We start from the raw sequence: 12,307 nt of genomic DNA, 5'->3' as shown, positions 1-12,307 counted from the left end.
ATGTAATGATGTACAACACTGCCACCTAGTGGCTAAATTAATAGCTGAATATCAACAGAAGCTGCACAGATCCCTATGCAATTTTTTTTTTTTTTAAGTATTAGTCTGGAATCCCTTCTGTTTAGCTCACAGAGCATTGTCTAGACTGGATACAATTGTGTCACTTCTCAGCTGAGACCAGGACTAGCTAGGTGCAATGTATCAGTCTGGAGTCCAGGGTGTTTAGCTCACAGAGTATTGTCTAGTCTGGATACAATCATAGAACTATTTACTTATATAGTGATTAAAGAGAACCTCTCATGATCTTGTTAATGTTATAATCCTCCCAGTTCACTGCCCAATCATGATAAACCTCCCCCGGCCTTTATTTTTTTATTATTTTTTAGTTTTCTACCTTGATATTGTTCTGTATTTTCTGCTCAGTTTCAGTCAGATTCACAGACTGGGAAGGGGCGTTCCCCAGCAGGCGTGACATCATCTGAAGCCATACAGGGGAGAACTTCCTCCCTCACTCTGCTACACACAGCCCAGAGCAGTTCAGTGTGAGATGAGCTATGATTGGCTAAGGCTGCACACACACCCCTCAGCACTCCAGACTGCATTTCCTGATTTTGGACTTCTGACAGGCCAGCAGGAGTCCAAAGTCTGTGCAGGAGAATGGGGGAAATCTGTTCTGGAGGAGTAGAGACACCTAGTGGCAGCTTTTTTAAACACAATTCATAAAAAACTTCATTTTTATTTTTTTATTTTTTACAAAGTACATTAGAAAGATTTTTTATTTACCATAAGGAGTGCAATACAATATGAAAAATTTTGTTTTAATGAGAGCTCATTTAAGCTAGTGTTTGCCAACCAGGGTCCCTCCAGCTGTTGCAAAACTACAACTCCCAGCATGCCCGGACAGCCAAAGGCTGTCCGGGCATGCTGGGAGTTGTAGTTTTGCAACAGCTGGAGGCACCCTGGTTGGCAAACACTGGATTAAACCTTTATAGATGTCATATGGGAAAGCCTTTTATGAGTATGTACTGAAAGTCGTGTGATGCTTCTTTTGCTCATTTATTAGTTCTATAAAAAAAAAATTACTTTTTGATGTTTTAGAACAAGGCGACCAACCAGACGTCACTGCTGGGGGAGCCGCCCAGAGACTTCCGGCTGAGCACCAACCCGTACCTGAACCTGGCCAGCGTTCTTCCTGGTAAATCCTACTGCCATAGGGGGTCATCTCTGATCATATTGAGGGGTCCTGGCCATGACTGTATGTGTAAAGCTGCTATAAGTGCAGGGTTTGAAAGGAAGGATCCGTCTTCTTATTCTGTGTCCCCCCCCCCCAGGGATGTCAATCCGGGCGCTGCAGTCTCACGCTATGGACGGACTCCTCTCTCAGGATGCAGGAGCACAGCCCGCACTGGATGGCTACTTTACCTACAGCCAGCAATATGGGGATTACTCTCAGGTAAGACGCGCGTTCACACCTCTGCTCTGGTGCCGGTAGGTGACCGGTGGTGATAACGTTGCCGTTCTCTTACAGGAGGCCCTGCAGCAGTGGTATGACCAATATTCCACATATAGCGGAACCCAAACTGATGTTCCTGGTGACAGCAGCCAAGTAAGAAGAGTTTGGGTTTACAATGGCTATAAAGGGTTAACAGGGACTATAAACAGGGTTGTCCAGCGAAAGAAACAACAACCTGTGTATGGTGTCAAAACATATTATATTAGTATAATGTTGTCGGTCCTATTGTACAGATCTTTTATTATCAGCTGAGCTATCTGGCTTGTAGCTGTGATTTCCCATCACACTCTCTATAAGCAGAGCTCTCCAGTCTGCTCAACCAGACCCAATGATGTGAAAAGGGGAGCTTTTATTACTGTTCACTAGATTCATAAGGCAGCAGGAAGGCTTTCAGTATTTCCCATCAGAACAGGCTCAATGCTGCCTAAAAAAAATAAAAATCTAATGAGCAGTAATAAGAGCTCACCCTCTTCACATCGATGGTCTAATTCTCAGCAGGCAGGAGGGAAGGGGCGGAGGAGAGCTCTGTTTTCAGAGAGTGTGACTGGATGTCACAGCTACATACCAGACTGCTTAGCTGATAATGGAAGATCTCTGCAGTTTGGATAAAAACATTGGTGTCAAAAAGTAATAAAACAACTTGGTAATATAATGTTTTTAGCCCTAATGCAGAGATCTTCTGAGTTGTTTTAAGTTAAAATGGCTTTTTTATTTTTTTTTTTTTTAATAAAATATTATCAAAGGCAGAACAGAGAAAAACACCATATTACAAAGGATATAAAACAATCTTTTAATCTTTCAACCCAACCCCCCCTCCTCCAGGTTGTTTTATTGCTTCCATTATAAGCTGATATGTTTGGCTTGTAACTCTCAACATCTCATCACTTTTTTAAAGCAGTTTTCCTTAACCCCCCCCCTCCTGTCTGCTGAGGTTCAGACCATTGATGTAAAAAGGGTGAGCTCATATTACTGCTCATTAGACTTTAAGGCAGCCTTGAGCCTGTTCTGTTGGAAAATACTGTGGTGGTCTGGTCCGCTGAAATTGTTCCGTGCAAAGAAAAAACATGATCATTCTTTGCGCAGAATTCCGCGACTACTGCATAGCAGTCAATGGTGATGGCGTAGTGCCCCGCGGTCCTACCCCCTAAGTATTTTAGGTGGAGGACGCCTGACGGAATCTCCGCTCGCGGAATGCCCTAAGAGGCGGCACAATCTGCCTCTATATATGTTTAAACATTTAGAGCAGCATGTGACGGGGGACAGTTATCAGGCGGTGCACTGTGTGGCCATCTAAGTTGTTTCCCGATTCTTTGCCTACAGTCGTCTTCCACTCTGGGTTACGGAGAATACAACGCGTATGTCCAAGCACCGCCCGCTTACTACGGAAACGCGCAAGGATTGTACCAGCCGGGAGTTACGGCGTCTGCAGAAAAGGTACAGGAGGGGTCTGCTAGATATCCCGGTATCATGTATGCATTTCCCAAGCAGTGTGCCTCCAGCTGTTGTTAAACTACACCTCCCAGCATGCCCGGACAGCCAATGGCCACGGTAGTTTTGCAACAGCTGGAGGCACACTGGTAAGGGAACATCCTAAGCTGTGGTTTCTGAAAAGGGGTATTTACAGCTCAAAAAGTTATCACCCTAATAACAAGATATAGCAAGGTAATTGGTGCGGGTCTGGGCACTAAGACCCCCAACGATCACGAGAACCCCGCTCAGCACCCGCCAATGTTTGGAAGTGTTATAGATTGTTAACCCCCACTGATTCAGCATGCTATATCCTATGGATAGGGGATAACTTTTAAGTTGGGAATACCCCATTAGGGTACGATCAGACAAGCGGACCCACAGCGTATTTTACGCTGCAAATCCGCCACCGAAGGACCCCTACAGGGTGCCTTTTAGATGTGCCTGCTCGGAGCAGCACTACGAGCAGACACTGCTGCAATGTGCGAGTTGCTGTGCATGCGCAGTGTACTCGCACATCGCGGCTGTTCCCTGAGCTAGGGCCATGAGCAACCGCGATGTGAGAGTCTACTGCAGTGTGTCTTCTAGTAGTGGCGTAACCGCCCCGAGCAGGCACATCTAAAGGCAGCATACAGCGGTCCTTCGGCAGCAGATTCTGTGTAAAATACACTGTGGATCCGATTGTCTGGACGTGCCCTTAAGGGGGTACTCCCACCCTAGAAATCTTATCCCCTATCCAAAGGATAGGGGATAAGATGTCTGATCGCGGGGGTCCCGCCGCTGGGGACCCCCGCATTATTGCATGCGGCACCCACCTGGTTTTTCAACGGAACCGCTGGAGGGTCTGAGTCGCGACTCCGGGAACGGAAGTCTGTTACGTCAGGACTCCGCCCCCGTGTGACGTCATGCCCGTCCCCTCAATGCAAGTCTATGGGAGGTGACGCCCCCTCTCATAGACTTGCATTGAGGGGGACGGGCGTGACGTCACACGGGGGCGGAGTCCTGACGTAACTGACTTCCGTTCCCGGAGTCGTGACTCAGACTCTCCAGCGGTTCCGGTGAAACCGCTGACCCCCCCCCCCCCCTTCCAATAGAGATATATTGGGCGTGTCGGCCACGGCTTCCTGCGGGGGTCTGCACGCCTCCTTCTTGGAGACTGTCTGGGTCCCGTGCAGGAGATCTGGGTTGGGTTGGGGGGGGGGGGGGACGGGGGACGGGTGTACTAAGCATACATTCTGCCTGGGTGGGTGGAGGCATACCACATCCTTTTTTTTTTTTACCACATCCTTTTTTTTACCTTTTTTACCACATCCTTTTTTTTTTACCACATCCTTTTTTTTTACCACATCCTTTTTTTTTTTTACCACATCCTTTTTTTTTACCTTTTTTACCACATCCTTTTTTTTACCTTTTTTACCATTTTTACCACATCCTTTTTTTTTTACCACATCCTTTTTTTTACCACATCCTTTTTAGCGCTTCTTGAATGCCGGTCATGCTTTGCCCCCCTCAATCCCGGCACTGGCCATCCCTTTGCCCATTCTACCCTGACTGCTTGTTTCCATGCGCTCCCTTTACAATAATTGATATTCTCTTATAATGGCAGATAACTGGCAGCGAGAAGAGGACGTACATCCTCTCCAGCCCAGACGCCGGCGCTGGATACTCTGAGCACTATGGCCGAGCCTCTGGCGACAGCGACGCCTATTTCAAGAGGAAGAAGGTCTACTAACATTTTGCACACGTACGTCTGCACCTTCGCACCCAAAGATGCACAATGTGGGTTATACTGATATTTTTTTGAAGCCGTTTAGTCTGGCACTGAAAGGTTTAGAGTTGCCTAAATGAAAATATATAAAAAAATAAATAAATAAATGAATTTCTCAGGCGGAATTGTTATATATAAAGCAGTTTAAATCTCGGTGAAGATTTGTAGATTTTTTTTCTACACTTAGCTGTGACTGTTTTGGTTTATATTCTTATGGCCTGCAAACTTTTTGTTTTTCTTTTGTAAATATGAAGCAATAAAGAACTAGTGAACTTTTTCCATTGGGCCCTGTGTGATGTAAATGATGTAGTGCCGAACAGTCTAATAGAAGTCTATAGTACACACTCCCCCTGCCGGAACAATGGAGACCAGTAATAAAGTATATTGCGATGTTTACATTAAAGGGGTACTCCGGAGGAAAAAATGTTATCAACTGGTGCCAGAAAGTTCTACAGATTTGTAAATTATGTCTGTTTAAAAATCTTAACCCTTCCGGTACTTATCAGCTGCTGCATGCTCCACAGGAAGTTGTGTAGTTCTTTCCAGTCTGACCACAGTGCTCTCTGCTGACACCTCTGTCCATGTCAGGAACTGTCGAGTTGGAGCAAATCCCCCATAGCAAACCTCTCCTGCTCTGGACAGTTTATATGCCAGAGAAAAAAAAATTGTAAAAAGTCTCATCAAAACAAAAAAGGTACCAATAAAATCTGCGGAATACGGTGCAAAGAATGAGCCGTATACTGATAAATGTGTTATATATGGGTCAGAAGAGGACAGTTAAGTATACTTCTTAAAAGTAGTAAAACAACCAAACTGTATACATTGGGTATCACTGATCAGATGATGATGTGTCGTCACTTTAACCATAAACCGTACGGAGTAAAAAGCAGATTGAGTCACGTGTCCAGATGACCAAATCCTGGGATTCCACGCACTGATGGCCTATCCGAAAGACCCGAACAATAGAAATTCCCCTATGGTCCTCCAGCTGTTGCAAAGCTACTACTCCCAGCATGCTCAGACAGCGCTCTGGTTTTGCAATAACTGAAACGTCACGGGATGGCGCTATAGATCAGTGGTCTCAAAGGGTGGCCCCCCAGATGTTGAAAAAAAAATTAGATCTTACAGGAGCCATAAGTGACCTTTGAATATGTTGGCATAATGGGGGGGGGGGGGGGGGGACACTTATCTAAGTCGCACTTCATAAATGTCCTCCGGCTGCAAAGTTAAAAAAGCAAGTGTGTACCAAAGTCATTTTAGTTAGAGTAGCTCCCACCATCCTTTTTTTTTTTTTTTTTTTTTTTCTGTCCCTACCTATTGCCCATCTATCCCTAACCCCTTCCCTGCCTTTAAAATTTTATTTTTTTTACTATCAGAGAAATGCCTTTTTGTCTACCTGGTAGTGCGCTCACTTACCAGGCAGACTTCCCCAGCAGGCACAACATCACTGATGCCTGCTGGTGGGGGCCAACTTCTGCCCTTAGCTCATCTATACAGGGTGCCTCCAGTTGTTTCACTACTACAACTCCCAGCTTGCCCTGACATCTATTGGCTGTCATGACATGCCGGGAGTTGTAGTGGTGAAACAACTGGAGGTAGCCTGTGTTGAAAACAATAACGTTATGTCCATGGAAAGTATATTAGACGGATGTTGTAGTACATACCGTGCCCATTTAAAATCACTTTAGCAAAAAGTCTAACACTTTTTTGTGCAAGTGTAACTAATCTGCGACAAAAAGCAGGTGTAAAAGCTTTGGAAATGTCCCCCTATGGGTAATACCACAGCATATGTATAGGTAGCGTTTGCTCAGATCTCCCGGCGTACTGCTGTGGTATAGGTGTGAATGAGTCCCTATAGTCTGGAGTGGAGGAGGCCAGGCCCTGGTTTTACAGAATATTTTATTTTTAGAAAGCTACAAAGTGCTTAAATTCACATTGAAAGTAAGAAAACCTTATTTAATTTCCCTTTTAAGTTCTCAACATTTACAAGCGCCAAATGTGTGTAACCCAGAGTCTGCGCAGTCACCTGTGGCCTCAGACGAACGATCATATAACTGAGGCTTTTTTTGCACCGGTATTATAGAAAAGCAGTGCCAGCTGTTACAAAACTACAACTCCCAGCATGCCCACACAGCCTTAAGCCAGTGTTTCCCAACCAGTGTGTCCCCAGCTGTTGCAAAACTAAAAGTCCCATGCTGGGAGTTGTAGTTTTGCAAGAAGCAGGAGACCCTGTTTGGAAAACATTGCAATAGAGTGTCCTGCTTTGATGGGGGAGATTAATTTAATTTAAAGGGGTATTCCAGGGAAAAACTTTTTTTATATATATCAACTGGCTCCGGAAAGTTAAACAGATTTGTAAATTACTTCTATTAAAAAATCTTCATCCTTTCAGTACTTATGAGCTTCTAAAGTTGAGTTGTTCTTTTCTGTCTAAGTGCTCTCTGATGACACGTGTCTCGGGAACTGCCCAGTTTAGAAGCAAATCCCCATAGCAAACCTCTCCTACTCTGTGCAGTTCCCGAGACAAGCAGAGAGCACTATTGCCAGACAGAAAAAAAACAACTCAACTTCAGCAGCTGATAATTAATGAAAGGATTAAGATTTTTTTTTTTTATAGAAGTAATTTACAAATTTGTTTAACTTTCTGGAGCCAGTTGATATAAAAAAATATTTTTTTCCTGGATAACCCCTTTAAAACCGGTGCAGAGGATAAGTGGTGTAATTGCCCATAGTAACCAATCAGATTGCGTTTTTTTTTTTTTTTTTTTTTTTAAAGGTCTCTGAAAAATAAAGGCGATCTGATTGGTACTTATGGCCAACTACTTCACTATCTTTCCAGGTTTTGATAAATCTTCCCCCAAAATGTTTCTAAACTCGTAGGATCAGGAAACGGTCATCACATGGCGGCAGAAATGCCTTTGTTTTATGCCTGTGCGCCGCTGGCTAGAGTAGAGCGGATTTACAGTAACCTCGCAGCTCGGCTGTTGATTACTTTTAGAGATGAGCGAACTTACAGTAAATTCGATTCGTCACGAACTTCTCGGCTCGGCAGTTGATGACTTATCCTGCATAAATTAGTTCAGCTTTCAGGTGCTCCGGTGGGCTGGAAAAGGTGGATACAGTCCTAGGAAAGAATCTCCTAGGACTGTATCCACCTTTTCCAGCCCACGGGAGCACCGGAAAGCTGAACTAATTTATGCAGGAAAAGTAATCAACTGCCGAGCCGGGAAGTTTGTGACGAATCGTATTTGCTGTAAGCTCGCTCATTTCTAATTACTTTAGTCTGCGTAAATTAGTTCAGCTTTCCAAGGGCTCCAGTTGCCTGGAAAAGGTGGATACAGACCTAGGAGACCTAAGACTGTCTTCCCGGATTTTTCCAGGCAACCAGAGCCCTTGGAAAGCTGAATTAATTTCCGCAGACTAAAGTAATCAACAGCCGAGCTGCGAGGTTTGCTGTAAATTTGCTCAACTCGAACGCTGGCCTTATGGAGATTTTCAGACTTAAAAGGGGTATTTCCAACTGGCTCCATAAAGTTAAACAGATTTGTAAATGACTTCTATTAAAAAAAATCTTAATCCTTTCAATAATTATCAGCTTCTGAAGTTGAGTTGTCGTTTTCTGTCTGGCAACAGTGCTCTCTGCTGACATCTCTGCTTGTCTCGGGAACTGCACAGAGTAGAAGAGGTTTGCTATGGGGATTTGCTTCTAAACTGTGCATTTCCCGGGACAGGTGTCATCAGAGAGCACTTAGACAGAAAAGAACAACTCAACTTCAGAAGCTCATAAGTACTGAAAGGATTAAGATTTTTTTAATAGAAGTAATTTACAAATCTGTTTAACTTTCTGGAGCCAGTTGATATATATATAAAAAAAGTTTTTTTCCAGGATAACCCCTTTTTAATAATATATATTCAAGGTGTAAGTGCTGAATACGACGCAAACTATTTACATGAGAAGGTTTATAGAAAAGATGCGGGTGCTGGCTGTTACCTGAAAATACACGGGGAGACTGGTTTATAGAGAAATCCTACAGCTCTCAATAGTCCAAAGCTAGAATATGGCCACTGTCTGTCACCTAAAGGGATCATATACAGCAAGTGAGAAGAAGAATATATGGCTGGACTTAAAGGGGTACTCCACCCCTAGACATCTTATCCCCTATCCAAAGGATAGGGGATAAGATGTTAAATCGCCGCGGTTCCACTGCTGTGGACCCCCGGGATCCCCCCTGCGGCACCCCGCTATCATTACTGCGCAGAGCGAGATCACTCTGTGCGTAATGACGGGCGATACAGGGGCCGGAGTAGCGTGACGTCATGGCTCCGCCCCTCGTTACGTCACGGCCTGCCCCCGTCAATACAAGTGTATGGTAAGGGGGCATGGCGGTCGCCACGCCCTCTGCCATAGACTTGCATTAAGGGGACGGGCCGTGATGTCATGAGGGGCGGAGCCATGACGTCACACTGCTCCGGCCCCTGTATCGCCCGTCATTACGCACAGAGTGATCTCGCTCTGTGCAGTAATGATAGCGGGGTGCCGCAGGGGGGATCCCGGGGGTCCACAGCAGTGGAACCGCGGCGATTTAACATCTTATCCCCTATCCTTTGGATAGGGGATAAGATGCCAGGGGCGGAGTACCCCTTTAAAGGGTTATCACATCGCTAGGACGTAAAGTCGTCCATGACCTAGCAATGTGATACCCCTTTAAGTCCAACCCCTATTAAGATTTTTGTAAACTTTTTTTTTTGTATTTTTATATATTTATGAATATTTATTAGAAGGTTTCATAAAAACAGCTCAAACCTCTAGGAAGATTTTTGTATTTAAAGGGGTACTACCGTGGAAAACTTTTTTCTATTTAAAATTTTTTTATTTTTTTAAATCAACTGGTGCCAGAAAGTTAAACAGATTTTGTATATCACTTCTATTAAAAAAAAAAAATCTTAATCCTTCCAGTACTTTTTAGGGGCTGTATACTAAAGAGAAATCGAAAAAAGAAATGCATTTCCTCTGATGTCCTGACCACAGTGCTCTCTGCTGACCTCTGCTGTCCATTTTAGGAATTGGAGAAAATCCCCATAGCAGAGGTCAGCAGAGAGCACTGTGTTCAGGACATCACAGGAAATACATCTCTTTTTTGGATTTCTCTTTTAGTATACAGCCCCTAATAAGTACTGGAAGGATTAAGATTTTTTTTTTTATAGAAGTGATTTACAAATCTGTTTAACTTTCTGGCACCAGTTGATTTAAATAAAAAAAAAATAAAAAATAATATATTATATATATATTTTTTTTTATTTTTTTTCACCGGAGTACCCCTTTTAAGATCGTTGCCTCGGCCAGACAGACGCTCCCGATGATCGTGTACGGAGAAGAGCTTCACACATAGCGAACACCTATACGGCTACGCACAGAATAAATGCAGATGGATGAACATAGCCTAGACCAGTGTTTCCCATCCGGGGTGCCTCCAGCTGTTGCAAAACTACAACTCCCAGCATGCCTGGACAGCCGAAGGCTGTCCAGGCATGCTGGGAGTTGTAGTTTTGCAACAGCTGGAGGCACCCTGGTTGGGAAACACTGGCCTAGACTGACCTCTGAATGTTAATGACTATATTATGGCACCAGAATAGGATGTAAACTCTACCTGTAGAACATCTGGAGGAACTTTTTTTGTTTTTGTTTTTTTTGGGGGTTCTTTAGCTAAAGCAGCAGCACAGAAAGATCCAGAACAGTCAGGAAATGAACTAGTGAGAATCTAGGATTCCTCAGGAATAATAAGATCTGGTCTCAGTACGGGTGATTGTCTGTATCCTTGTGCACTGTGCGTAGTGACGCTCTCCACCAAACCCGCCGCTAATAAAAAGGTTTTCGTCTCGCAGAGGAAGACTGACATCCTGGATCTAGACTATGCATCCATGGGAGCAGCAATTGTTAGAGTCCGGTCCTCCAGCGCACTTACATCTTGTTTATCAGGTCTGTCAATCCTTGGATCAAGGTCTGGAAGGAATCCCGACTACTTGGGTTTTGCTCCCAGCACCTCAGCATCAGTTGACGGAGCTGGAGAAAGAATAGAGAGTTGTTTGTGGGTTAAAGAAAACTTACTGTAAATGGGTAGAGATGAGCGAACTTACAATAAATTCGATTCGTCACAAACTTCTCGGCTCGGCAGTTGATGACTTTTCCTGCATAAATTAGTTCAGCTTTCCGGTGCTTCCGTGGGCTGGAAAAGGTGGATACAGTCCTAGGAGACTCTTTCCTAGGACTGTATCCACCTTTTCCAGCCCACTGGAGCACCGGAAAGCTGAACTAATTTATGCAGGAAAAGTCATCAACTGCCGAGCCGAGAAGTTCGTGACGAATCGAATTTACTGTGAGTTCGCTCATCTCTATAAATGGGCAAAAAATAAAAACCCTATGGAGCAGAATTAAACAGCAAACTAAATAATAAAGCCAGTGTTCCTCCAGCTGTTGCAAAACTACAACTCTCAGCATGCCCGGACAGCCTTCGGCTGTCCGGGCATGCTGGTAGTTGAAGTTTTGCAACAGCTGGAGGAACACTGGCCCTGATTTACTAAGGGTGTTGTGTGGGTTTTAAAGGGGTACTCCGGTGGAATTTTTCCTTTCTTTTTTAAATCAACTGGTGCCAGAACATCCTTCTTCCGGCCTCAACGTTCACGTCATAGCGTTGCCCTTTTATGGAAGTCCGTGGATAACGTGAGTAACCATAGAAACATGTAAACTATGGGTAAACGTGTGGATCAAAAAGGAAGGTCCGGAAAAGCGAAAGTGAATCGAGAATGAAAGAAATAAGCTCCATTGCCAGATAATAGAGAATAGAGCTATTAATGGAAACTATACATAAATAGTGTTAACTATAATAAAAGTATAGACCATAATAGCAGCAAGTAGCTAGACCCAAAAAGTGGACAAAATAATAAATAGTGTTTGAAAAAAATAATAATAAAGAAGGTAGAAAAACAGTAATGTGTATAATTAAATATCTTAATATAATAAGGTGCAGATAGAGACTAGTGTAATTAACTTAAGAAGGGAGACATGTCGAGCCGCTCATTCAGCCCAGCCGGGCCCTGAGCGCTACATCTGAGAATATAACGTGCTTCACATTGGAGAAGAATATTCTCTCTATCTCCTCCTTGGTTAAGGACTGGAATTTTTTCGATTCCACCAAAACGCAAAACATCTACATCGTTGTTATGCATTTCGTGCAGATGTTTCGCTAAACGTGGGGGACCTGTTCCTTTAGAGAGCGTGTATTTATGTTCGCGAAACCTAGCACAGAGTTGTCTCTTGGTTTTTCCTATGTAGTATCTGTGACAAGGGCAGATAATATAATAGACGACAAAGATGGTTTTGCATGTGATTAATTGTCTAACGGAAATAGAATAACCACCGAGGGTGAGGTGTTTAGCTCCTGTGTTGAATCTGCAAAATTTGCAGGATCCGCAGCGATGGTTGCCCACTGGAGAAAGGTTCTGTAGCCAAGATTCATTAAGGGGTGAAGTATGGTGCTTAAGTTTTTCACCAATAGTATGAT

At 43.9% G+C, this 12,307-nt stretch overlaps 2 protein-coding genes across 5 annotated transcripts in view; one reads left to right on the top strand and one right to left on the bottom strand.

The window, feature by feature from the left end:
- RAVER2 (ribonucleoprotein, PTB binding 2) overlaps window positions 1–5,025 on the top strand; it is a 41,066-nt gene extending 36,041 nt beyond the window's left edge. Inside the window, 5 exon segments of the mRNA XM_056532843.1 lie at window positions 1,099–1,195; window positions 1,332–1,453; window positions 1,529–1,606; window positions 2,834–2,947; window positions 4,587–5,025. Of these exon segments, the coding sequence (XP_056388818.1) occupies window positions 1,099–1,195; window positions 1,332–1,453; window positions 1,529–1,606; window positions 2,834–2,947; window positions 4,587–4,712 (537 nt within the window). The 3' untranslated portion in view covers window positions 4,713–5,025.
- Window positions 5,026–10,444: 5,419 nt separating this feature from the next.
- Window positions 10,445–12,307, bottom strand: part of JAK1 (Janus kinase 1) — a 188,713-nt gene continuing 186,850 nt past the window's right edge. For all 4 annotated transcript variants that reach the window (XM_056532842.1, XM_056532839.1, XM_056532838.1 and 1 more), the window contains one exon: window positions 10,445–10,809. In XM_056532842.1, coding sequence (XP_056388817.1) covers window positions 10,708–10,809 — 102 coding nt within the window. In that variant the 3' untranslated portion in view covers window positions 10,445–10,707. The remainder of the gene's footprint in view (window positions 10,810–12,307) is intronic.

This window comes from Hyla sarda, chromosome 7 (assembly GCF_029499605.1).
Source record: "Hyla sarda isolate aHylSar1 chromosome 7, aHylSar1.hap1, whole genome shotgun sequence".
Lineage (NCBI taxonomy): Eukaryota > Metazoa > Chordata > Amphibia > Anura > Hylidae > Hyla > Hyla sarda.
Note: the sequence above shows the minus strand (reverse complement) of the source record. Positions and strands in the feature narration are given on the sequence as shown.